Source organism: Salvelinus fontinalis, chromosome 16 (genome assembly GCF_029448725.1).
Source record: "Salvelinus fontinalis isolate EN_2023a chromosome 16, ASM2944872v1, whole genome shotgun sequence".
Classification (NCBI taxonomy): Eukaryota; Metazoa; Chordata; class Actinopteri; order Salmoniformes; family Salmonidae; genus Salvelinus; species Salvelinus fontinalis.
In genome coordinates, this window is record NC_074680.1 from 38306708 (window position 1) to 38333575 (window position 26868).

Genomic DNA, 26868 nt, shown 5'->3' on the forward strand with positions numbered 1-26868 from the left:
GCGCTAACCAAAATATAGGGGATGGTCCGCCCAGGTCTTACCTAGTGTGCCTAGACAGTGAATATACTACGGGTATATGTATGCCCATGGGCCTCTTGCCTAAACACTCCCTAGGTGCCTTCCCCTTCCCCCCTGGTAACAAATGAAACAGAATTATCCAAACAATTTCAATAATCAAAACACTGTGTCCTATTGACACACAAAAGACATAACCAATCAGCTCTCTCACTCAACCAACACAGGACACACTAATAAACTCCCTCTGAGAACAACCAACACAGTATATCACCCTCACAGCCATCAGCCTCCACTCTCAGCAATCATCTCTCAGTTATGATCTCCCGCTCTCTGCAATCTTTTCTCCTGAACAGAACACTGGCTTTTATATAGCTTCAGAAGGAGTCTAATCGGATACAGCTGTAACTTGACGAGGGGGAGGGGTCAGCTCCAATCATGAATGGGGCTGACCAATCAGCTACTTGGGGAGAATTCAGCAAGCCATCTCCTGAACCACACACACTCAAATACAAACTACAACACAGAAACGTAACAATCACCAACCATTTCAAATCCCACCGTACCTTCTCCGCTATGCAATCTGGTCTCCGAGCTGGTCACGGGTGCACCTCAGCCACGCTCAAGGTCCTAAACGATATGATAACCGCCATCGATAAAAGACTGTGCAGCCATCTTCATCGACCTGGCGAAGGCTTTCGACTCTGACAATCACCGTACTCTTATCGGAAGACTCAACAGCCTTGGTTTCTCTAATGACTGCCTTGCCTGGTTCACTAACTACTTCTCAGATAGAGTTTAGTGTGTCAAATTGGAGGGCCTGTTGTCCGGACCTCTGGCAGTCTCTATGGGGGTGCCACAGGGTTCAATTCTCTGGCTGACTCTTTTCTCTGTATATATCAATGATGTCTCTCTTGCTGCGGGTGATTCTTTGATCCACCTCTACGCAGACGACACCATTCTGTATACATCTGGCCCTTTTTTGGACACTGTGTTAACAAACCTCCAAACGAGCTTCAACGCCATACAAACCTCCTTCAGTGGCCTCAAACTGCTCTTAAACGCTAGTAAAACGAAATGCACACTCTTCAACCGATCACTGCCCGCACCCGCTCGCCCGACTAGCATCACTACTCTGGATGGTTCTGACTTATATGTGGACAACTATAAATACCTAGGTGTCTGGCTAGACTGTAAACTCTCCTTCTAGACTCACATTAAGCATCTCCAATCCAAAGTTAAATCTAGAATCGGCTTCCTATTTCGCAAAAAAGCATCCTTCACTCATGCTGCCAAACATACCCTCGTAAAACTGACTATCCTACCGATCCTTGACTTTGGCGATGTCATTTACAAAATAGCCTTCAACACTCTACTCAGCAAATTGGATGCAGTCTATCACAGTGCCATCCGTTTTGTCACCAAAGCCCCATATACTACTCACCACTGTAACCTGTATGCTCTCGTTGGCTGGTCCTCGCTACATATTCGTCGCCAAACCCACTGGCTCCAGGTCATCTATAAGTCTTTGCTAGGTAAAGCTCCGCCTTATCTCAGCTCACTGGTCACCATAGCAACACCCACCAGTAGCACGCGCTCCAGCAGGTATATTTCACTGGTCAACCATCCCCAAAGCCAACACGTCCTTTGGCCGCCTTTCATTCCAGTTCTCTGCTGCCAATTACTGGAACGAATTGCAAAAATCACTGAAGTTGGAGACTTATATCTCCCTCACTAACTTTAAGCTTCAGCTGTCAGAGCAGCTTACCGATCACTGCAGCTGTACACAGCCCATCTGTAAATAGCCCATCCATCATTCCAACTACCTACCTCATCCCCATATTTGTTTTCCTGCTCTTTTACACACCAGTATTTCTACTTGCACATCCTCAACTGCATATATATCACTCCAGTGTAAATTGATAAATTGTAATTACTTCGCCACTATGGCCTATTTATTGCCTTACCTCCTTACTTCATTTTCACACACTGCATACAGATTTTTCTATTGTGTTAGACTGTACGTTTGTTTATTCCATGTGTAACTCTGTGGTGTTGTTTTGTCGCACTGCTTTGCTTTATCTTGGCCAGGTCGCAGTTGTAAATGAGACCTTGTTCTCAACTGGCCTACCTGGTTAAATAAAGGTGAAATATATATATTTTTTAATATATAAATAATTTATTATAATTTACTATACACAGGAAGTGGAGCCATGGTGCTACCCTACCCCTGCCTACTTCTCCCAGTCACAGTCGAAGTCTCAGTGCCAGTAGAGGTCCCATTCCAAGTCCCAGTCCCAGTAGGTCCCAGTCGAGATCCAAGTCCCAGTAGAGGTCCCAGTCCCAGTAGAGGTCACAGTAGGTTTCAGTCCCAGTAGGTCTCAGTCCCAGTAGAGGTCACAGTCCTAGTAGGTCACAGTCACAGTCCCAGTAGGTCACAGTCCCAGTAGGTCACAGTCCCAGTAGAGGTCACAGTCCCAGTAGAGGTCACAGTCCCAGTAGAGGTCACAGTCCCAGTAGGTCCCAGTCCCAGTAGAGGTCACAGTAGGTTTCAGTCACAGTCCCAGTAGGTCACAGTCCCAGTAGAGGTCACAGTCCCAGTAGAGGTCACAGTCCTAGTAGGTTTCAGTCACAGTCCCAGTAGAGGTCACAGTCCCAGTAGGTCACAGTCCCAGTAGGTCACAGTCCCAGTAGAGGTCACAGTCCCAGTAGGTCACAGTCCCAGTAGAGGTCACAGTCCCAGTAGAGGTCACAGTCCCAGTAGGTTTCAGTCACAGTCCCAGTAGGTCACAGTCCCAGTAGAGGTCACAGTCCCAGTAGGTCACAATCCCAGTAGGTCACAGTCCCAGTAGGTCACAGTCCCAGTAGAGGTCACAGTCCCAGTAGAGGTCACAGTCCCAGTAGGTCACAGTCCCAGTAGAGGTCCCAGTCCCAGTAGAGGTCCCAGTCCCAGTAGAGGTCACAGTCCCAGTAGGTCCCAGTCCCAGTAGAGGTCCCAGTCCCAGTAGGTCCCAGTCCCAGTAGAGATCACAGTCCCAGTAGAGGTCACAGTCCCAGTAGGTCACAGTAGGTTTCAGTCACAGTCCCAGTAGGTCTCAGTCCCAGTAGGTCACAGTCCCAGTAGAGGTCACAGTCCCAGTAGGTTTCAGTCACAGTCCCAGTAGGTCCCAGTCCCAGTAGAGGTCACAGTCCCATAAGGTCCCAGTCCCAGCTACACTAACCTCACATGGCACCATGTCCCTGGTCCCTTGCGGTATCTGTACTTTACTTGACTATTTATATTTTTTACAACTTTTACTCCACTACATTCCTAAATAAAATAATGTACTTTTTACTCCATACATTTTCCCTGATACACAAAAGTACTCGTTACATTTTGAATGCTTAGCAGGACAGGAAGATGGTCCAATTCACGCATGTATCAACAGAACATCCCTGGTCATCTACTGCCTCTGATCTGGTGGCCTCACTAAACACACAGGCTTAGTTTGTAAATTATATGTCTGAATGTTGGAGTGTGCCCCTGGTTATCCCTAAATAAATAAAAATTAGAACATTGTGCCCACTGGTTTGCTTAATATAAGGAATTTGAAATTATTCATACTTTTACTTTTGATACTTAAGTATGTTTTAGCAATTACATTTACTTTTGATACCTAAGTATATTTCAAACCAAATACTTTTAGACTTTTACTCAACTAGTATTTTACTGGGTGACTTTCACTTTTACTTTTCCATTTCTATTAAAGAATCTTTACTTTTACTCAAGTTTGAGAATTGGTTACTTTTTATACACACACACGCACACACACACACACACACACACACACACACACACACACACACACACACACACACACACACACACACACACACACACACACACACACACACACACACACACACACACACACACACACACACACACACACACACACACACACACACACACACACACACACACACACTTACCACTTTCCATCGTTCCTTGACCAGGACAAGCACAGTGAGGATGTCAGCTTGGTCCGTCGCTGCAGCACTCATCCCGCCAAACTGCTGCTCACTGTGGTTCTTCCTCTGCTACCACTCCTGCTAACTACCACCAGCCGTATTAGATTGAGCCGGGCATCAGGTCCCTGTAGAGACCTAAACAACAGGCCCAGGACAGAGGCAGAACACACATAAGACCACCACCGCCACCACAATATACTGTGGTCTGTTGAATATAATAATGAATATAATGAACTCTAATTATTGAAGTATCTGTAAGTATCTCTGGATAAGAGTGTCAGCTAAATGACAAAAATGTACTGTTTGGAAAGTTCCAACCCTTTAGACATAGCTTTGATTGAGGCTCCCTCAACACATGGTTAACATCAAATCAAATGTATTTGTCACATGGACCGAGTACAACAGGTGTACATCTGTTGTTGATGTAAAGTACTATATACACAGGGGTTAAAGCTAAAAAAAATCCCATGACTGGAACTTAAGTCGATCTCTGATTGATTGTCTGGGGCCATATTAACCTCCTCCTTCATGTCAGAAAGTCCTGACCATCATGCTTTTAGGGAAAGCGGATCATTTCGTACATGTATTAAACTGCGAGTTTGATCAATTCCAGTCCCCTTGCTTAGAGGGTATGGTGTTCTCCCCAGGATCATTTTTATGTAGAAAGACTGAAATGCTCAATTTAACCTCTTAAATGTAAAGTCCCCATATTTGGGGACCCTATTAGATGTTTTTATTCAATTCAGTCTGCTATGAGAACGGTAGCCCCTATCTGCAAAAGCAGGGTATCTGCGGAAAGCTGAGTATCTTGGCTATTGGTCTGTGCCACAAAATATTTGGTATAACTTATATATGGGCATAAGAATGTATAAGGGCAGGCTGAGCCGATGACTTAATTTCAAGATGGCTGCTACCTACATTCCGGTTAGCGTTGTGGAGCATAAACAAAATGAACACGGAATATGTTGATTCACACCGAAAGCCAGCCACAGATCATGAGGATATCTTATTTGTCTGCCTGTGACCTACCGTTATTGATCACCAGCCCCGAGAGTCAAAATGTTTATTTTACACGTTTTCATCAAACAGCAAATGTCTTACAAGGTAAACTTCTATATGGACTGTGTTTGAGTTATACAGTTGAAATTGGAAGTTTACATATACTTAGGTTGGAGTTATTAAAACTCATTTTTCAACCACTCCACAAATTTCTTGTTAACAAACTATAGTTTTGGCAAGTCGGTTAGGACATCTACTTTGTGCATGACACAAGTCATTTTTCCAACAATTGTTTACAGACAGATTATTTAACTTATAATTCACTGTATTACAATTCCAGTGGGTCAGAAGTTTACGTACACTAAGTTGACTGTGCCTTTAAACAGCATGGAAAATTCCAGAAAATTATGTCATGGCTTTAGAAGCTTCTGATAGGCTAATTGACATCATTTGAGTCAATTGGAGGTGTACCTGTGGATGTATTTCAAGGCCTACCTTCAAACTCAGTGCCTCTTTGCTTGACATCATGGGAAAATCAAAATAAATCAGCCAGACCTCAGAAAAGAAATGTGGACCTCCACAAGTCTGGTTCATCCTTGGGAGCAATTTCCAAACGCCTGAAGGTACCACGTGCATCTGTACAAACAATAGTATGTCGACATAACCTAAGAGGCCGCTCAGCAAGGAAGAAGCCACTCCTTCAAAACCACCATAAAAAAGCCAGACTACGGTTTGCAACTGCACATGGGGACAAAGATCGTGCTTTTTGGAGAAATGTCCTCTGGTCTGATGAAACAAAAATAGAACTGTTTGGCCATAATGACCATTGTTATGTTTGGAGGAAAAAGGGGGATGCTTGCAAGCCGAAGAACACCATCCCAACCATGAAGCACGGGGGTTGTAGGGTGCTTTGCTGCAGGAGGGACTGGAGCACTTCACAAAATAGATGGCATCATGAGGGAGGAAAATGATGTGGATATATTGAAGCAACATCTCAAGACATCAGTCAGGAAGTTAAAACTTGGTCGCAAATGGGTCTTCCAAATGGACAATGACCCCAAGCATACTTCCAAAGTTGTGGCAAAATGGCTTAAGGACAACAAAGTCAAGGTATTGGAGTGGCCATCACAAAGCCCTGACCTCAATCCTATAGAAAATGTGTGGGCAGAACTGAAAAAGCATGTGCAAGCAAGGAGGCCTACAAACCTGACTCAGTTACACAAGCTCTGTGAGGAGGAATGGGCCAAAATTCATCCAACTTATTGTGGGAAGCTTGTGGAAGGCTACCCAAAACATTTGACCCAAGTTAAACAATTTAAAGGCAATGCTACCAAATACTAATTGAGTGTATGTGAACTTCTGACCCACTGGGAATGTGATGAAAGAAATAAAAGCTGAAGTAAAACATTCTCTCTACTATTATTTTGACATTTCACATTCTTAAAATAAAGTGGCGATGCTAACTGACCTAAGACAGGGAATTTTTACTCGGATTAAATGTCAGAAATTGTGAAAAACTGAGTTTAAAAGTATTTGCCTAAGGTGTATGTAAACTTTCGACTTCAACTGTAGCTACATCAACTGTAGCTATATCAAATGAATCCTTAGGTTGGTAGGAGCAAATCTAGCCTATTGCGATGTTATCTGATGATGTATGACTTAATGGCAACATCGAATGTCCACGGAGTGACTATGTCTTTGCGCATCACAAATATGTCGTTGCCTGCTTACGCACCGTAGGCATCCATTACACAGGGGATTGGCTACTATGGCACCTTGACAGTACTGTAGCCAATGAGATAAGCTTTCCAGGGATATGCACTTGACCTGGGTGGGACAAAGCAAGGCCTAGAACCTTTTATGTGTGATGTGAACTATTGCTATCTGGCTCAGAGACGGAACGCACCGAGCATGCTACATTACATTGTAAACAGATTTCATCGCTTTAATTTCATCGCTTTAGCATAAAATACGGCTTCTCAAGGGATAAAAAAAGGTCAAACTAAGAATATCGAACAGGAAGCTAAAAAAAAAGGCAGCTATGAATAGAAGCTTTGAATAAAATACTGGTCCAAATCGCTCGGCCAACAAAGATTGCTTTCTAGAAGGATTGGATCCACTTTATTTTCATGACTTTATATAGCTAATTTACTATATGTATTTCCTTGTCTGTTTTTTGTGCTTTGGATTTAGTGTACATTGGCCTATGTAACAAGTAATTTCAATGTTATATAATTACAAAGTAGTTATTGTCTGTTTCATATTAGTTCTAAGTTTCATCCTTGTAACTTTGGAGAGGCCACTAAACTCTCATGGCCATTGGAGAGGTCACTAAACGCTCATGGTCATTGGAGAGGCCACTAAACTCTCATGGTCATTGGGGAGGCCACTAAACTCTCATGGCCATTGGAGAGGCCACTAAACTCTCATGGTCATTGGAGAGGTTACTAAACTCTCATGGTCATTGGAGAGGTCACTAAACTCTCATGGTCATTGGAGAGGTCACTAAACTGTCATGGTCATTGGAGAGGTCACTAAACTGTCATGGTCATTGGAGAGGTCACTAAACTCTCATGGCCATTGGAGAGGCCACTAAACTCTCATGGCCATTGGAGAGGTCACTAAACTCTCATGGTCATTGGAGAGGCCACTAAACTCTCATGGTCATTGGAGAGGCCACTAAACTGTCATGGTCATTGGAGAGGTCACTAAACTCTCATGGTCATTGGAGAGGTCACTAAACTCTCATGATCATTGGAGAGGTCACTAAACTCTCATGGTCATTGGAGAGGTCACTAAACTCTCATGGTCATTGGAGAGGCCACTAAACTCTCATGGTCATTGGAGAGGCCACTAAACTCTCATGGTCATTGGAGAGGTCACTAAACTCTCATGGTCATTGGAGGTCACTAACCTGTCATGGTCATTGGAGAGGCCACTAAACTCTCATGGTCATTGGAGAGGCCACTAAACTCTCATGGTCATTGGAGAGGTCACTAAACTGTCATGGTCATTGGAGAGGTCACTAAACTGTCATGGTCATTGGAGAGGTCACTAAACTGTCATGGTCATTGGAGAGGTCACTAAACTCTCATGGTCATTGGAGAGGACACTAAACGCTCATGGTCATTGTTTATTTGTGGTTCTTACCTCTGCCTTTGTCTCCAAAGTGTTACTGTTTGCATAGTGTGTGTGCGCTTCACACCTATGTGAGTCACTGTACAGATAAAGTTGAAGCTTGGTGTTTTTACTTTACAGTAATGTCCTTTTGTAAATGTAGTTAACTGTAATTCTGTGTGTCTTTATAACAACAAATCCCTTTATTTAATTCCCCACAGAGTGGAGGGTGCAGAGGAACGGTCAAGGTCTTCACCCCCCACTGCTATGTCAATCACCCGTCTGATGGTTCTACATCCCCTTTTCATAGGAAATGAATGTACTTCTTGTGCACCAAAACGCAATAAGGCTGTCGGTCTGATCGAGGCGTAAAACCTTGCTTCAAACTCCTGTTGTAAAACTGAATTTGTTAAATGGATGCCACACGCGCAATTGAAGGATCAGAGAAATAAACATGGTAGCAATGGAACACTTGGATTCAAAGGCCAAAACTGCTTTCTAAATTGTTTTCCAGCGATTGTATGAAGAATTGTTGTGCTTGTCAGAATACATGTTTCCCTCCTATGGTTCTCACAACTTGAATGCGCCTCGAGAGGAACATTAATCTTGCATAGAACACACAACAACAAGCCGACTAGGTAAATAGGTCAACTATTCTACTATAGTTTTAATAACAATATTACATGGCAAAAATAGTACCACTGGACAGTTCCATCCTGAGTGATAAATCACAGCCTTTGAATGACTTTGCCAGCGGCTACAGTAAGCTCCTCACCGCTGTCTGAGTTGAGCGCTGCTGTGGTGCGCATTATAGACTATTTCATTCACTTTGTCTGAACATCGGAGTGTCATCAACAATTATGCATGTCAGTTCAGTGCCCACTTCGTAACAGAGAAAATAAAATATTTGGGAATATATTTTGTAGAACAGACATGCTTCTGTCTAGATTAGCCTATGTCATATCCAAACCCGTGTTGCGGATCTACACTGATCTCAAAAAAGACCTATTCAGAATCCATATGACGGAAATCCTTCGCAGTGACGGAGAACATTAACCACTGGGTGTGCAGAAGGAATGTCAAGTAGCCTGTGGAGATGATAGCTAATGACAGCTGAGGCCTAGGCCTGTGGAGATGATAGCTAATGACAGCTGAGGTCTAGGCCTGTGGAGATGATAGCTAATGACAGCTGAGGCCTAGGCCTGTGGAGATGATAGCTAATGACAGCTGAGGCCTAGGCCTGTGGAGATGATAGCTAATGACAGTTGAGGCCTAGGCCTGTGGAGATGATAGCTAATGACAGCTGAGGCCTAGGCCTGTGGAGATGATAGCTAATGACAGTTGAGGCCTAGGCCTGTAGAGATGATAGCTAATGACAGCTGAGGCCTAGGCCTGTGGAGATGATAGCTAATGACAGCTGAGGCCTAGGCCTGTGGAGATGATAGCTAATGACAACTGAGGCCTAGGCCTGTGGAGATGATAGCTAATGACAGTTGAGGCCTTTTTTTTTTTTTTTTTTTTTAACCTTTATTTTACTAGGCAAGTCAGTTAAGAACAAATTCTTATTTTCAATGACGGCCTAGGAACAGTGGGTTAACTGCCTGTTCAGGGGCAGAACGACAGATTTGTACCTTGTCAGCTCGGGGATTTGAACTTGCAACCTTCCGGTTACTAGTCCAACGCTCTAACCACTAGGCTACGCTGCCGCCCCAGTTGAGGCCTAGGCCTGTAGAGATGATAGCTAATGACAGCTGAGGCCTGTGGAGATGATAGCTAATGACAGTTGAGGCCTGTGGAGATGATAGCTAATGACAGTTGAGGCCTAGGCCTGTAGAGATGATAGCTAATGACAGCTGAGGCCTAGGCCTGTGGAGATGATAGCTAATGACAGTTGAGGCCTAGGCCTGTAGAGATGATAGCTAATGACAGCTGAGGCCTAGGCCTGTGGAGATGATAGCTAATGACAGTTGAGGCCTTTTTATTTATTTATTTTTTTAACCTTTATTTTACTAGGCAAGTCAGTTAAGAACAAATTCTTATTTTCAATGACGGCCTAGGAACAGTGGGTTAACTGCCTGTTCAGGGGCAGAACGACAGATTTGTACCTTGTCAGCTCGGGGATTTGAACTTGCAACCTTCCGGTTACTAGTCCAACGCTCTAACCACTAGGCTACGCTGCCGCCCCAGTTGAGGCCTAGGCCTGTAGAGATGATAGCTAATGACAGCTGAGGCCTGTGGAGATGATAGCTAATGACAGTTGAGGCCTGTGGAGATGATAGCTAATGACAGCTGAGGCCTGTGGAGATGATAGCTAATGACAGTTGAGGCCTAGGCCTGTGGAGATGATAGCTAATGACAGCTGAGGCCTAGGCCTGTGGAGATGATAGCTAATGACAGCTGAGGCCTAGGCCTGTGGAGATGATAGCTAATGACAGTTGAGGCCTAGGCCTGTGGAGATGATAGCTAATGACAGCTGAGGCCTAGGCCTGTGGAGATGATAGCTAATGACAGCTGAGGCCTAGGCCTGTGGAGATGATAGCTAATGACAACTGAGGCCTAGGCCTGTGGGCCATATGAACAAAACCTGGCTATTGAAAATTGACCCCTTGGGTTGAGAAGTAGCCTAGGCTTGTTTCCTGGTGCAGCCGTACCACACAAGCTCTCTCTCATCCCACAGCACCACCACACATACCCAGCAGCCCATCACACACGCTGACAGCAGGGCTACTCAAGGAATAGACTACATCGGGGTTGGGATCAATTCCATTTCAATTCCAGTCCATTATGGAAATTCCAATTATCTTCAATGTTTTTCAATGGGTAAAATGTATCACACCCTGACCTTAGAGATCCTTTTTATGTCTCTATTTTGGTTGGTCAGGGCGTGAGTTGGGGTGGGCATTCTATGTTTTGTTCTGTGTGTTGTATTTCTATGTGTTTGGCCTGGTATGGTTCCCAATCAGAGGCAGCTGTCAATCGTTGTCTCTGATTGAGAACCTAGCCTGTTCCCACCTGTGTTTGTGGGTAGTTGTTTTCTGTTGTGTGTCTGCACCAGCCAGAACTGTTACGGTTGTTATTTCTGTGTTCATTAAATAAATATGGATAAGTACCACGCTGCACCTTGGTCCTCTCCTTCCAACAGCCGTTACAAAATGTGGAATTGGAATTTGGTTTACTTTCTGAATTGACTGGAATTGAAATTTAATTGACCCTACCTCTGGGTTACAGAGTTCAATAAATCTAAAATGTATGCAAGCTTCACTCTATAGAATATCTATACCCTCTATATATAACATATCTATAACAGAACCAAGAGACGAGACATTTTGTAACGACAAACCAAGTCAGGTCTATTTCAGTGTTGACTAGACCAGTCACTGACTTGTAACAACAAACCAAGTCAGGCCTATTTCAGTGTTGACTAGACCAGTCACTGACGTGTAACAGACTCGTAGTGTTTGATCATTTAAATGCTTCCAAGACTCTGCCACTTTCCTGTCGTAAAACACATTCGACCTCAATGATATTCTCACATAAGGAATTTTTACGAGTTATAGCCTACTTTATTAGCAAACTCTCAAAAGTGATGAGAACTTATTTTTAGCATTCTGTGTGAGAAAGTAGGCTACTCTAGCATTCTGTGAGAGGAAGTAGGATACTCTAGCATTCTGTGTGAGGAAGTAGACTACTCTAGCATTCTGTGTGAGGAAGTAGGCTACTCTAGCATTCTGTGTGAGGAAGTAGGCTACTCTAGCATTCTGTGTGAGGAAGTAGGCTACTCTAGCATTCTGTGTGAGGAAGTAGGCTACTCTAGCATTCTGTGTGAGGAAGTAGGCTACTCTAGCATTCTGTGTGAGGAGGTAGGCTACTCTAGCATTCTGTGTGAGGAAGTAGGCTACTCTAGCATTCTGTGTGAGGAAGTAGACTACTCTAGCATTCTGTGTGAGGAAGTAGGCTACTCTAGCATTCTGTGTGAGGAAGTAGACTACTCTAGCATTCTGTGTGAGGAAGTAGGCTACTCTAGCATTCTGTGTGAGGAAGTAGGCTACTCTAGCATTCTGCGTGAGGAAGTAGGCTACTCTAGCATTATGTGTGAGGAAGTAGGCTACTATAGCATTCTGTGTGAGGAAGTAGACTACTCTAGCATTATGCAAAGAGCCTCAGAGCACTCTTTGCTTACATGACATAACATCACAATGTCACAGTGTATCACCATCACAGGAGCAATCCCATGATGCAACGGGACAGGGGTGGGAAACGTCAATTACAGCACAGATGCAGACACAGTTAGATAACAGTGATATCAAGAAGACAGTGAAATTTGATACAATGTCGTTGACACGTTGTTGGAGTCCCACACACACAGTGGCCCTAGCGCTGCATCTCTCTCGCTCTTCCTAGATAAGACTAGCAGAGCAGCATGCATTTAGTGTGTTGTCGTACAGTCAGGGAACATACAGTCAGGGAACCCCAACCGTCATCTCTCTGTGTGAGAAGCCACCAATAAAACACACTCTGCATTAGCATAAGTTTCAAGGTCACAGACGGTCTAATCCGATCTCCTGCCTCTCTGGAGTCAGATACATTCCTGAAGGAAAATGAGTACTTTTTTGTACAGCGGGAGTAATATATTTTCTTCAATCTCTCTATCTGGGCAATTCATAAAGCATCTCTGAGTAGAAGTGCTGATCTAGGATCAGTTTTGACTTTCAGATCACAATGAATAAGATTACAGTATTTATTTATTTTACCATTATTTAACTAGGTAAGTCAGTTAAGAACAAATTCTTATTTTCAATGACGGCCTAGGAACAGTGGGTTAACTGCCTTGTTCAGGGGCAGAACTACAGATTTTTAACATGTCAGCTTGGGGATCCAATCTTGCAACCTTTCGGTTACAAGTCCAACGCTCTAACTATTAGGCTACCTGCCGCGCCTGTGTATGGACAGGGAAGACCTGATGTTAAGCCTGTTGTCGGAAGGAGTGGACCAAAGCGCAGTGTGAAAAGTGTTAATTTATTATCAAAAAATACTCGAACAAAGTAACAAAAGGAAAGCGAACAGTTCTGTCAGGTAACAGAGACTAAACAGAAAATAACTACCCACAAAACACAGGTGGGAAAAAGGCTACCTAAGTATGATTCCCAATCAGAGACAACCATAGACAGCTGCCTCTGATTGGGAACCACACTCGGCCAAAAACAAAGAAATAGGAAACATAGAATGCCTACCCTAATCACACCCTGACCTAACCAAATAGAGAAATACAGCGGCTCTCTTAGGTCAGGGCGTGACACCTGATCCTAGAATAGCACTCCTACTTTGAGATAATTTATGAATACAGGTACAGAAGGCTGCCTGCTGCCTCAGAGCCAGCCCAGAACCACCCCACTCAGCCAGCAGGTGGCTGGTCCACACTGTTGTAGTTGAGACCTAAATGCCACCATATTCCATATTGAGTGCACTACTTTTGACCAGAGCCCTATGGGCCCCAGTTAAAAGTAGTGCACTATAAAGGGAATATTTAAATGTGCTGGAAGACTAGGCTGCATGTCACAGTAATAAAGCAGTCATGATGAGATGATAGGCCTACTTCCATTCCTATTAGTCTGAGCAGTCACACACACACACACACACACACAGCCCCCCCCCCCCCCCCCCCCCCCACACACACACACACACACACACACACACACAAACATGTGTCAAGTCAACACGGTAAATAGGAGTCATTAAACTAGGGGAAACACCTCCAATGTTTGCTAATCTAATTCATTAGTGGGTTAGAGCAGCCTCAGCCTGGTCTAATGGACCAGAGACGTCCTCCTCTATGGGTGACTCAAATGGTGCCCTATTCCCTATGAGCCCTGGACAAAAGTAGTGCACTATGTAGTAGAGGTCAACTGATTAATCAGCATGGACGATTCAAGTTTTCATAACAATCGGTAATCTGCATTTTGGGACGACCAATTATGGCCGATTACATTGCAATCCACGAGGAGACTGCGTGGCAGGCAGACCACCTGTTACGCAAGTTCAGCAAGGAGCCAAGGTAAGTTGCCAGCTAGCATTAAACTTACCTTATAAAAAACAAACAATCTTAACATAGTCACTAGTTAACTACACATGGTTGATGATATTACTAGTTTAACTAGCTTGTCCTGCGTTGCGTATAATCAATGTGGTGCCTGTTAATTTATCATCGAATCACAGCCTACATTGCCAAACGAGTGATGATTTAACAAAAGCGCATTCGCATCAGGGTATATGCAGCAGTTTGGGCCACCTGGCTCGAAGCAAACTGTGTGAAGACCATTTCTTCCTAAATAAGACCGTAATTAATTTGCCAGAATTATACATAATTATGACAGAACATTGAAGATTAGGCTGGCAATACTATAGTGCCTATAAGAACATCCAATAGTCAAAGGTATATGAAATACAAATGGTATACAGAGAAATAGTCCTATAATTCCTATAATTGTAACGATTGTCTACTTCGTCCTCCTCCTCAGACGAGGAGAGGCGAGAAGGATCAGAGGACCAATGCGCAGCGTGATAATTTTCTGACATAATGATATTTATTAAAGTAAAACGAAACACAAAAAACACTATAACAGACTACGAAACAAATAAACGATGTAGACAGACCTGACTTGAGAACTTACAAACTATGAAGAACACACGAACAGGAACAGACTACATAAACGAACGAACAAACCGAAACAGTCCCGTGTGGTGCAACATACAGAGACACAGGAGACAACCACCCACAACAAACAATGTGAAACAACCTACCTATATATGGTTCTCAATCAGAGGAAAACATAAAACACCTGCCTCTGATTGAGAGCCATACAAGGTCAATTAAACCTGACACTTAACATAGAACAAACAACACAGACTGCCCACCCGGCTCACGTCCTGACCCACTAAACACAACTACACAAAAGGAAAACAAGGTCAGGAACGTGACAATAATAACTACAACCTAAAACTTCTTACCTGGGAATATTGAAGACTCATGTTAAAAGGAACCACCAGCTTTCATATGTTCTCATGTTCTGAGCAAGGAACTTAAACAATATATTTTTTACATGGCACATATTGCACTTTTAGATTCTTCTCCAACACTGTGTTTTTGCATTATTTAAACCAAATTGAACATGTTTCATTATTTATTTGAGGCTAAATAGATTTTATTTATTTATTATATTAAGTTAAAATTAAAGTGTTCATTCAGTATTGTTGTAATTGTCATTATTACAAAAATATATAACATTTTAAAAAATGACAGATTAATCGGTATCTGCTTTTTTTGGTCTTCCAATAATTGGTATCGGTATTGGCGTTGAAAAATCATAAATCGGTCAACCTCTACTCTGTAGGGAATAGGGTGCCATTTGGGATGCTGCCCTCTGGAGATTAAAGGAGTGTCTGATTCCCTAGCTGCTGCTGCCTGGGCCTGGCTGTTCAGTCATCTCTCTGTTTAAAGCCATGGAGACTATGTTTTCCCCCACCTTTATTTAACCAGGTAGGCTAGTTGAGAACAAGTTCTCATTTATAACTGCGACCTGGCCAAGATAAAGCAAAGCAGTTCGACACATACAACAACACAGAGTTAGACATGGAATAAACAAACGTACAGTCAATAATACAGTAGAAAAAGTATATATACAGCGTGTGCATATGAGGAAAGATAGGGGGGGAGGGCAATAAATAGGCCATTGTGGCGAAGTAATTACATAATAGCAATTAAACACTGGAAAAGTAGATGTGCAGCCTAGCCCTGGAGCCTAGCCCTGGAGCCTAGCCCTGCAGCCTAGCCCTGGAGCCTAACCCTGGAGCCTAGCCCTGCAGCCTAGCCCTGGAGCCTAACCCTGGTGTAACGATGTTCCTCCTTCATACGAAGAGGAGGAGTAGTGATTCGACCAACATGCAGCGGGTGGTGAATACATAATGAATTTATTAAGGTAAACGACGAAACACGAAAACAAACACTGGGAAGGATTACAAAATAACAAAAAACGAATGTATACTGACCTAAACCATGAGTACTTACATAAAACACGAAGCACGTAGGAACAGGTACAGACTATGACAAACCGAACGAACAAACGCTACAGTCCCGTGTGGTGCAGACACAGACACGGACGACAATCACCCACAAACAAACAGTGAGAACACCCTACCTTAATATGACTCTCAATTAGAGGAAAACGCAAAACACCTGCCTCTAATTAAGAGCCATACCAGGCAACCCAAAACCAACATAGAAACAGAAAACATAGACTGCCCACCCAAAACTCACGCCCTGACCATCACACACATACAAAACAACAGAAAACAGGCCAGGAACGTGACAGAACCCCCCCCCCCTCAAGGTGCGAACGCCGGGCGCACCAGCACAAAGTCCAGGGGAGGGTCTGGGTGGGCATCTGACCACGGTGGTGGCTCAGGCTCCGGACGCTGTCCCCACACCACCATAGTCACTCCCCGCTTCTGTATCCCTCTCCCAATGACCACCCTCCAACTAAAACCACCTAAATGAAGAGGCAGCACCGGGATAAGGGGCAGCACCGGGATAAGGGGCAGCACCGGGATAAGGGGCGGCAGGTCCTGGCTGAGGGACTCTGGCAGGTCCGGGCTGAGGGACTCTGGCAGGTCCGGGCTGAGGGACTCTGGCAGGTCCGGGCTGAGGGACTCTGGCAGGTCCGGGCTGAGGGACTCTGGCAGGTCCGGGCTGAGGGACTCTGGCAGGTCCGGACTGAGTGGCAGCTCATGACTGAGGGGCAGCTCATGACTGTAGGGCAGCTCATGACTGTAGGGCAGCTCATGACTGTAGGGCAGATCATGACTGTAAGGCAGCTCATGACTGTAAGGCAGCTCATGACTGTAAGGCAGCTCATGACTATAGGGCAGCTCATGACTGAAGGGCAGCTCATGACTGGAGGGCAGCTCATGACTGAAGGGCAGCTCATGACTGAAGGGCAGCTCTGACAGCTCCTGACTGGCTGGTGTCTCTGGCAGCTCCTGACTGGCTGGCGGCTCTGGCGGCTCCTGACTGGCTGGCGGCTCTGGCGGCTCCTGACTGGCTGGCGGCTCTGGCGGCTCCTGACTGGCTGGCGGCTCTGGCGGCTCCTGACTGGCTGGCGGCTTTGGCGGCTCCTGACTGGCTGGCGGCTCTGGCGGCTCCTGACTGGCTGGGGGCTCTGGCGGCTCCTGACTGGCTGGCGGCTCTGGCGGCTCCTGACTGACGGACGGCTCTAGCGGCTCCTGACTGACGGACGGCTCTAGCGGTTCCTGACTGACGGACGGCTCTAGCGGTTCCTGACTGACGGACGGCTCTAGCGGCTCCTGGCAGACGGACGGCTCAGAAGGCGCTGTGCAGACGGACGGCTCAGACGGCGCTGTGCAGACGGACGGCTCAGACGGCGCTGTGCAGACGGACGGCTCAGACGGCGCTGGGCAGACGGACGGCTCAGACGGCGCTGGGCAGACGGACGGCTCAGACGGCGCTGGGCAGACGGACGGCTCAGACGGCGCTGGGCAGACGGACGGCTCAGACGGCGCTGGGCAGACGGACGGCTCAGACGGCGCTGGGCAGACGGACGGCTCAGACGGCGCTGGGCAGACGGACGGCTCAGACGGCGCTGGGCAGACGGACGGCTCAGACGGCGCTGGGCAGACGGACGGCTCAGACGGCGCTGGGCAGACGGACGGCTCAGACGGCGCTGGGCAGACGGACGGCTCAGACGGCGCTGGGCAGACAGACGGCTCAGACGGCGCTGGGCAGACAGATGGCTCAGACGGCGCTGGGCAGACAGATGGCTCAGACGGCGCTGGGCAGACAGATGGCTCAGACGGAGCTGGGCAGACAGGCAGTGCAGAAGGCGTTGGGCAGACGGCCGACTCTGCCCTGCTGAGGCGCACAGTAGGCCTGGTGCGTGGTGCCGGAACTGGAGGTACCGGGCTGAGGGCAAGCACCTCCGGGCGAGTGCGGGAAGAAGGAACAGTGCGTACAGGGCTCTGGAGACGCACAGATGGCTTAGTGCGTGGTGCCGGAACTGGAGGCACTGGGCTGGAGACACGCACCATAGGGAGAGTGCGTGGAGGAGGAACAGGGCTCTTAAAACGCACTGGAAGCCTGGTGCGTGGTGTAGGCACTGGTGGTACTGGGCTGGGGCGAGGAGGTAGCGCCGGAAATACCGGACCGTGTAGGCGTACTGGCTCCCTTGAGCACTGAGCCTGCCCAACCTTACCTGGTTGCATGCTCCCCGTAGCCCGTCCAGTGCGGGGAGGTGGAATAACCCGCACTGGGCTGTGTTGGCGAACCGGGGACACCATGCGTAAGGCTGGTGCCATGTAAGCCGGCCCAAGGAGACGTACTGGTGGCCAGATATGTAGGGCCGGCCTCATGACATTTGGCTCAATGCCCAATCTAGCCCTACCAGTGCGGGGAGGTGTAATAACCCGCACTGGGCTATGCACCTGTACAGGAGACACCGTGCGCTCTACTGCGTAACATGGTGTCTGCCCGTACTCCCGCTCTCCACGGTTAGCCTGGGAAGTGGGCGCAGGTCTCCTACCTGCCCTCGGCCCACTACCTCTTAGCCCCCCCAAGAAATTTTTAGGTAGTACTTGCGGGCTTCCAGCCTTGCTTCCGTGCTGCCTCCTCATAACGTCGCCTCTCCGCTTTCGCTGCCTCCAGCTCCGCTTTGGGGCGGCGACACTCCACTGGCTCTGCCCAGGGTCCTTTACCGTCCAGGATCTCTTCCCATGTCCAATCCTCCTTTTCCCACTGCTGCTGTCGTTGCTGTCCGTTAACCCGCTGCTTGATCTGGGTTCGGTGGGTGATTCTGTAACGATGTTCCTCCTCCTCTTCATACGAAGAGGAGGAGTAGTGATTCGACCAACATGCAGCGGGTTGTGAATACATAATGAATTTATTAAGGTAAACGACGAAACACGAAAACAAACACTGGGAAGGATTACAAAATAACAAAAAACGAATGTATACTGACCTAAACCATGAGTACTTACATAAAACACGAAGCACGTAGGAACAGGTACAGACTATGACAAACCGAACGAACAAACGCTACAGTCCCGTGTGGTGCAGACACAGACACGGACGACAATCACCCACAAACAAACAGTGAGAACACCCTACCTTAATATGACTCTCAATTAGAGGAAAACGCAAAACACCTGCCTCTAATTAAGAGCCATACCAGGCAACCCAAAACCAACATAGAAACAGAAAACATAGACTGCCCACCCAAAACTCACGCCCTGACCATCACACACATACAAAACAACAGAAAACAGGTCAGGAACGTGACACCTGGAGCCTAGCCCTGGAGCCTCCCCTCAGAGCATGATGATAGTCAGGAGTGAGTGGGCATGATACTAGTGAATGATGTTGGGGTTGTCTCTCAATATCTGAACCTCACTAAAGTACTTGCAGACTACTGTATTGCTCAATTACTGTATAAAGAATGTATTGATCGTATGTGAGACTCTGTACTGTAAAGTTTGCCTGTTGATAAGCTATTCTTTTCAACTAATGAGTTGCTCTGGATCTTGAATCACATGGCTAACATCCTTATATGCCATGTCAAGCTATGAATGAAGTATTGTCTGTACCACACATGACTATGCAGCTACAGTACTCCCTCTCTCACACACACACACACACACACACACACACACACACACACACACACACACACACACACACACACGTCAGTTTAACATAACCATAATAATATAATATGACGTGAGTGATTGATTAGAAACAACGCTATGAAGTTACTGCCCAAAATAATGTCTGTTGACAGAAATGGCTCTGTCATACTGGGGCTGCTATACCGCCAACGAACAAGCTCGAGACAAATATATCCACTAGCACTATGCTTCTGATTTGATTACCAGAATAAAAATGTCATGACGACAATGCACGATATAAATTCCCTCTAGTAACAGTCAGCTGTTACAATGTAATAACTATATAACTAACTAATTGGTGTGTTACAATGTGTAACCACCGCGCCTGTGTTATTGCTTTACGAAGCTGCGTAGCTAGCCTAGCGTTGCTACAGCAGATTTACGATTGCGCGTACACGCACATTGATTGCAAACACGGGCTATACTAGAGTGCCTCTTTTAGCTATTGGTTAGCATAAAGATAATCAACCTACTAAGGCTATGGGGAAACTGCGTTCTAAAATATAATCTTGATGCATCTAGTTATGGAGTGACCTTGGCAGCGATGATACATTGCGTCAGTCCCTTTAAAATGTAGCTAAAGTGGCCTACTGCATTCGTGCATGTTGACGTCAGCCAATGTTAGCTAGCTAGCTATCTATCAGTATCCGTTTGCATAGCAGCGGTGTCCATACCTTGACCGCTCCAATCCTTGATCCGAAAGGAGCCGGGTGTGGTTACAAATAATCCTCTATGTTTGTCTTGATGGAATGTTGAGACATTGAGTGGAATTCAATAGCGGGCGCGTTATGCGTGCAACGTTGATTCTGCAGCTGAGGTTTACAAACAGACATGTGAATTCAGCAGTGACATAATGAGTTTGATTTAATCGTCCCTTTTTTCCTTCTCTCTCCCTGTCACCTTAGCATCTCTCTCTCTCTCTATCGCTGCAGATTCCTGACGTGACTAACGGTATCAGCCAGCCTGACTGCGCGCTCGTTCACGATCATATCCCCCTCGCAACAGCTCGCTATGTAAAATCATTCGTGATTTAAAGCGCTAGTGCAAGTGTACTTATGTTTCATGAGCATGGCCGCGCCCAATATTCCATAGGAAGTTCCCGGACTTGAGTTACTGTTACTAGGTCTTGCAAACATCATATTACAATTTCACCTCCTCTATTCTATTCTGGTGTATTTTCATGTAATTGTTTTCATCAATGAAGATCCAGATATGACAGCGTTGTAGATTTTGGTGCAACATGCTTCTGCACAATATCATGTGTGCTTTGGTATTGTCTCTTTATCACAACTTTAAGAGTTGTTGCATTAACAACCACTATTCACAGAACATTTGATGACAGCTAAGAGATATATTTTTTAGGGGTAAATACTTCAAAGGAGCTTGATGAGAATGTTCAAAACTGCTCATATAGTTTTTGGAGCCAATCCCAAAAAATTACATCTACCTCAAATTTTTGCCACTTGATTATTGCTGACCTGTTATATGAGCATGTGCTAGGCTTTCTCACGGTGCTTACACCTATCTATTTGTGCATACATTTTCAGAAGTGCAAGACGTCCCAAGGATGCCGGATTTCACTAATCGATTACGTATCCATGCACAAGACAGTACAGTATACAACTCTGTTGTATTTCCTTTTAGCTACCTCAAAACATAATCTGAGAGGAGTCGTTTCGTGTGTAACAGTTAGCTCGATCTAGCTATGATCGCCAATGGAAATCAAACGGTCTGAACGCCAGCTAGTAGCTAATGTAGCTAGCCTACCGTGTGTTCATGTTGCTCTCGCCAGTCCTGGCAGTATTCTGTCCAGTAGATTCCCACGGCTCTCTCGCCACTACAGGATGCCAAGCTCTTCGGAGCGCTAGTTCTTGTCGGACTGGCTCTGGCGTGCTTAGCTTCCTGGGTGCTGGAGAGCTATGACACCCCCAACGCAGTGTACGGCTGTCTAGCGGCCGGTGTTGTGCGGAAAGGCTGGGATGGAGAGGAGACTCGTAGTAGGACCAGTAACCCGGCGGCGAATTGGATAACATATTCTGATTCGTGCAGGAGAGTGGATCCAGCTGTTTACTCGATTTTCTATCTAAATACTAACTGGCTAGCTAAGGGCTGTCACTGTCACTGTCAATTGGCACTGACTGGCAGGGACGGGTGACAGCTATTAGCGAGTAGCTAAGTAACCTGATTGCCTAGTAGTAGTGGCTTATCATGTAAAAAACTACACTGAATGCGGTCACAGACAGACCAGTTCGTTGCCTTATTGGGTGCTGTACTGTCATGCATGGACAAAGCAAAGTTTGCACCAGCCAGGCGAGCCAGCCATCGAGATAATACTGTTATTAACAGGTTGTAAGACTTTGAACACTGTTGTAACCATACTGAACAAAAATATAAATGCAACATGTCAATTTTGGTCCCATGTTTCATGAGCTGAAATAAAAGATCCCAGAAATGTTCCATAGGCACAAAAATATTATTTCTCTCCAATTTTGAGAACAAATTTGTTTACATCCCTGTTAGTGAACATTTCTCCTTTGCCAAGATAATCCATCCACCTGACAGGTGTGGCATATCAAGAAACTGATTAAACCACATGATCATTACACAGGTGCATCTTCTGCTGGGCCACTCTAAAATGTATAGTTTTGTCACACAACACAACGAATGCCATGTCAGTATGTCCTTGTATGTCCTACCGGCCTCACAACCTCAGAACACATGTAACCACGCCAGCCCAGAACCTCCACATCCGGCTTCTTCACCTGTGGGACGTCTGAGACCAGCCACCCCGGGGACTGGAATTGCCCACCCCTGCATACAGCCTATTTGCATAATAACTACAGTATGTCTTTATTCAACTCCATACATGACAGACTCAGATGGACCTGTGTACATCCTTCAGGACTGAGAGCCATAGCTGCAACCAGTCCATCTGGTTTGGCCACTATACCACCTCAACTGTTATCTCCCCTCCTCCAGGGGTGAAAGAGGTGATGAGGTAACAATAGTGTGTGTGTGTGTGGTTGCAAGGGGTTGATTAGGTAACAGAAGAATGTTTGTGGGTTAAGTTTCTATTGAGTCAATCTGGTTTCTCTGCTCTCCTTGTTACTGTCTCGCTAACGCCAACACCCCATACAACACAGCATTTCCATTCAATCCCATATGGATATGTTTTGGACAAAGAACAACTTCTAAAAGTTAGAATACCTCATGAAACAAGTTACTATCTGGTAACTATGGAAGTGTCATGGTTGTTATAACAACCATGTCATTTTTGTCTGAGTGTGTGTACAATGTCATCCATTTCATGTGATATGTGTAAGAATATGTCGAAGATAAATACACAATCCCTCAACCCTGTTAATAGGACCTTCTTTGTTTCCTCTTTATAGAAATGAATACATGTAAGAGGATATGAGAGGAAGCTTCTATTAGTCACCATGGTTTCAGCAGATGTCAATCCATTTGGTGTGTTCCAGCACCTGGGACCTCTTCAGGATGTTGTGATAGACCTGCCACTATGCCTCATGCTACAGGGAGTCCACCTTGCTCTCCATCTTCACATCTGTCAGGTCACCTGTTAGGTGGACAGACATTTTTCATGTTGGCTCCCCCTATCTCTGCAGATGTGTTTGATGACCTTTCCCTATGTCGTACTGTATTCTAACCCTGGTCTCTCTGGTTCCCTCAGGATCCTAACCCTGGTCTATCTGGTCCCCTCAGGATCCTAACCCTGGTCTCTCTGGTCCCCTCAGGATCATAACCCTGGTCTCTCTGGCCCTCTCAGGATCCTAACCCTGGTCTCTCTGGTCCCCTCAGGATCCTAACCCTGGTCTCTCTGGTCCACTCAGGATCCTAACCCTGGTCTCTCTGGTCCCATCAGGACCCTAACCCTGGTCTCTCTGGTCCCCTCAGGATCCTAACCCTGGTCTCTCTGGTCCCATCAGGATCATAACCCTGGTCTCTCTGGTCCCCTCAGGACCATAACCCTGGTCTCTCTGGTCCCCTCAGGATCCTAACCCTGGTCTCTCTGGTCCCATCAGGATCATAACCCTGGTCTCTCTGGTCCCCTCAGGACCATAACCCTGGTCTCTCTGGTCCCCTCAGGATCATAACCCTGGTCTCTCTGGTCCCATCAGGACCATAACCCTGGTCTCTCTGGTCCCCTCAGGATCCTAACCCTGGTCTCTCTGGTCCCCTCAGGATCATAACCCTGGTCTCTCTGGTCACCTCTGGCCTTCTCTGATGCCCCAGTCACAGCGATTCAAGTTACTGTTAACGGAGTGGAGTTGGGTAAAGTCCGGTCGGCTAGGGGCCCCATGTATGTAGTGCCATGTAACCCCTCGCGCTACCTCACTGGGCTGCACACTGTCACAGTCAAACTGGAGGTAACAATCATACCAAACATATTTTACTGTATATAAGACTATAATTATCCCTTTGATGGTAGCCCTTTCCTGCAGTCTAGTGACCAAATCGTCCTCTGGTGGCCTCAAGGGTGGAATGTTATTAGAATTTTTTATAATTAATAAACTTTTCTTTTTTTTAACAGCCGAAAATTCTGTGTTTCTATGTCAAAGGGTTTTGTTGTATTTCAGTCTTCTGTGATGTATATAAAGTGTAATATTGGTATGCAAACTCAAAAACTCAAAATCTGACATGGTACAGGTGTCATCTGTTTTTAAGCAGAACCATGTGTGTGAGGTGTATACATTTGTTTCAATGTAGATCTGTTTAAGACTACCAAGATACACTCTGTGTGACCCTGATTTAGCCCACTGTAGAAATAAATTACTGAGATCTTTGGAATACTAGTTCTGTCGGTGTTCATGTGATAATATGCAGCCTCTTATTTTGTGTGTGCGTGCACCTGTGTGTGCACCTGTGTGTGCACCTGTGTGTGCACCTGTGTGTGCACCTGTGTGTGCACCTGTGTGTGCACCTGTGTGTGCACCTGTGTGTGCACCTGTGTGTGCACCTGTGTGTGCACCTGTGTGTGCACCTGTGTGTGCACCTGTGTGTGCACCTGTGTGTGCACCTGTGTGTGCACCTGTGTGTGCACCTGTGTGTGCACCTGTGTGTGTGCATGTTCACCTGTGTGTGTGGCAGGGCGGTCGGTGGTTCGAGAACAGCTCTTCACTCTGCAAGAGGACCTGTCCCCCAGCTTCGGTTTCTTCTAGTCCTGTATCCTGCTCACTGACCACTACTTCCTGGTAAGAACACAACAAAGAGTACTTGATACTTGATTTTCCAGTTAGACTTGAGATTCGAACTGCTGACCTTCCAGTTGTTGACCCGCTTTTCTAATCAATCAATCAATCAATTAAATGTATTTACATCAGCAGATGTCCCAAAGTGCTATACAGAAACTCAGCCTAAAACCCCAAACAACAAGCAATGCAGATGTAGAAGCACGGTGGCTAGGAAAAACTCCCTAGAAAGGCATGAACCGAGGAAGAAACCTAGAGAGGAACCAGGCTCTGAAGGGTGGCCAGTCCCCTTCTTGCTATGCCGGGTGGAGATTCAAACAGTACATGGCCATTAAGGCCAGATTGTTCTCCAAGATGTTCAAACGTTCATAGATGACCAGCAGGGTCAAATAATAATCACAGTAGTTGTAGAGGGTGCAACCGATCAGTACATGAGGAGTAAATGACACTTAGCTTTTCATAGCCAGGCATTCAGAGGTCGAAATAGCAGGTGCGGTAGAGAGAGAGTTGAAAACAGCAGGTCTGGGACAAGGTAGCACGTCCGGTGAACAGATCAGGGTTCCATAGCTGCATGCAGAACAGTTGAAACTGGAGCAGCAGCACGACCAGGTGGACTTGGGACAGCAAGGAGTCATCAGGCCAGGTAGTCCTGAAGCATGGTCGTAGGGCTCATACCATGAGGTCCTCTAACATTAACCAACCATGTCTTTACCAGGACTGACTAGCTGTGCTCCGGGGGTTTTAAACTCATACACTGTAACAGTACCATTTGTACTGTCTGTCTACAGGCCCGGGTAGCCTTTCTGGTAGTGATGCTACTGAATAGTGGGGTGCTGGTGGCGTTCAGGTTCATGCCTGTGCTCTCTGTCAGAGGTGAGATCTGCCAGACACTCCTGTCACATCAACCTTGATAGTATCAAGCTGGTTGTTACCTGTGTGAAAAGGATTGTTCTCAACCATTCTATTCAGTGAAAATGTCAACTCTAGGGATTTTACATCTAATAGTATTCTACATAACCTCATGTTGATAAATACATGTATTGTCTGTTATAGGCAATTTGTTGTCGACAACATTACTTTTTTCTACTTGTTGTTTTCATTCTTAAAGATGCGTTATAAAGGTTTTGTATAATTTCAGGCAATAGTTTTGAAAGTAGCGCTCACGAGCCAAAATGGGTCCCCAAAAATGGTGTGCAGTGTCATCTATTTCATGTGATATGTGTAAGAATATGTCTTCTGAAATAGGATACTTGTTATTTGGCCATTGGCTAGTTTTATTGCAAGGAATTCTAATTGGTCAAACACAGGCTAGGGCTGGGTTATAAAACTACATGCTGTCCCTTTGTTCTGTGGAGAGAACCACTGGAGAGAATCTCTGGAGAGCATCACTGAGGACAGGGAGAATGAACATCTACTTCCAAGCATGATTTGTCCTATTTGAATAAACCTATTTTCCTCCCCCTGATTTGCTTTGGGGTTTGTGTTATTGAAGAATAACATCAACTGCTAACATAGGGTTGAAGTCGGAAGTTTACATACACCTTAGCCAAATACATTTTTAAACTCTGTTTTTCACAATTACTGACATTTAATCCGAGTAAAATGCCCCTGTCTTAGGTCAGTTAGCATCGCCACTTTATTTTAAGAATGTGAAATATCAGAATAATAGTAGAAAGAATTAATTATTTCAGATTTTATTTCTTTCATCATATTCCCAGTGGGTCAGAAGTTTACATACACTCAATTGGTATTTGGTAGCATTGCCTTTAAATTTGGGTGAAATATT

At 45.6% G+C, this 26868-nt stretch overlaps 1 protein-coding gene across 2 annotated transcripts in view; it reads right to left on the reverse strand.

The window, feature by feature from the left end:
- LOC129813127 (tau-tubulin kinase 2-like) overlaps window positions 1–22006 on the reverse strand; it is a 65280-nt gene extending 43274 nt beyond the window's left edge. The window contains exons 1-2 of one of the 2 annotated variants that reach the window (XM_055865328.1): window positions 21640–22006; window positions 3988–4161 (exon numbers count right to left, since the gene is read on the reverse strand). In XM_055865328.1, coding sequence (XP_055721303.1) covers window positions 3988–4059 — 72 coding nt within the window. In that variant the 5' untranslated portion in view covers window positions 4060–4161; window positions 21640–22006. Of the gene's footprint in view, window positions 1–3987; window positions 4162–20546; window positions 20897–21639 lie in introns of those variants that run through there. The other variant, XM_055865327.1, reaches the window with a different exon arrangement.
- Window positions 22007–26868: the final 4862 nt, after the last annotated feature.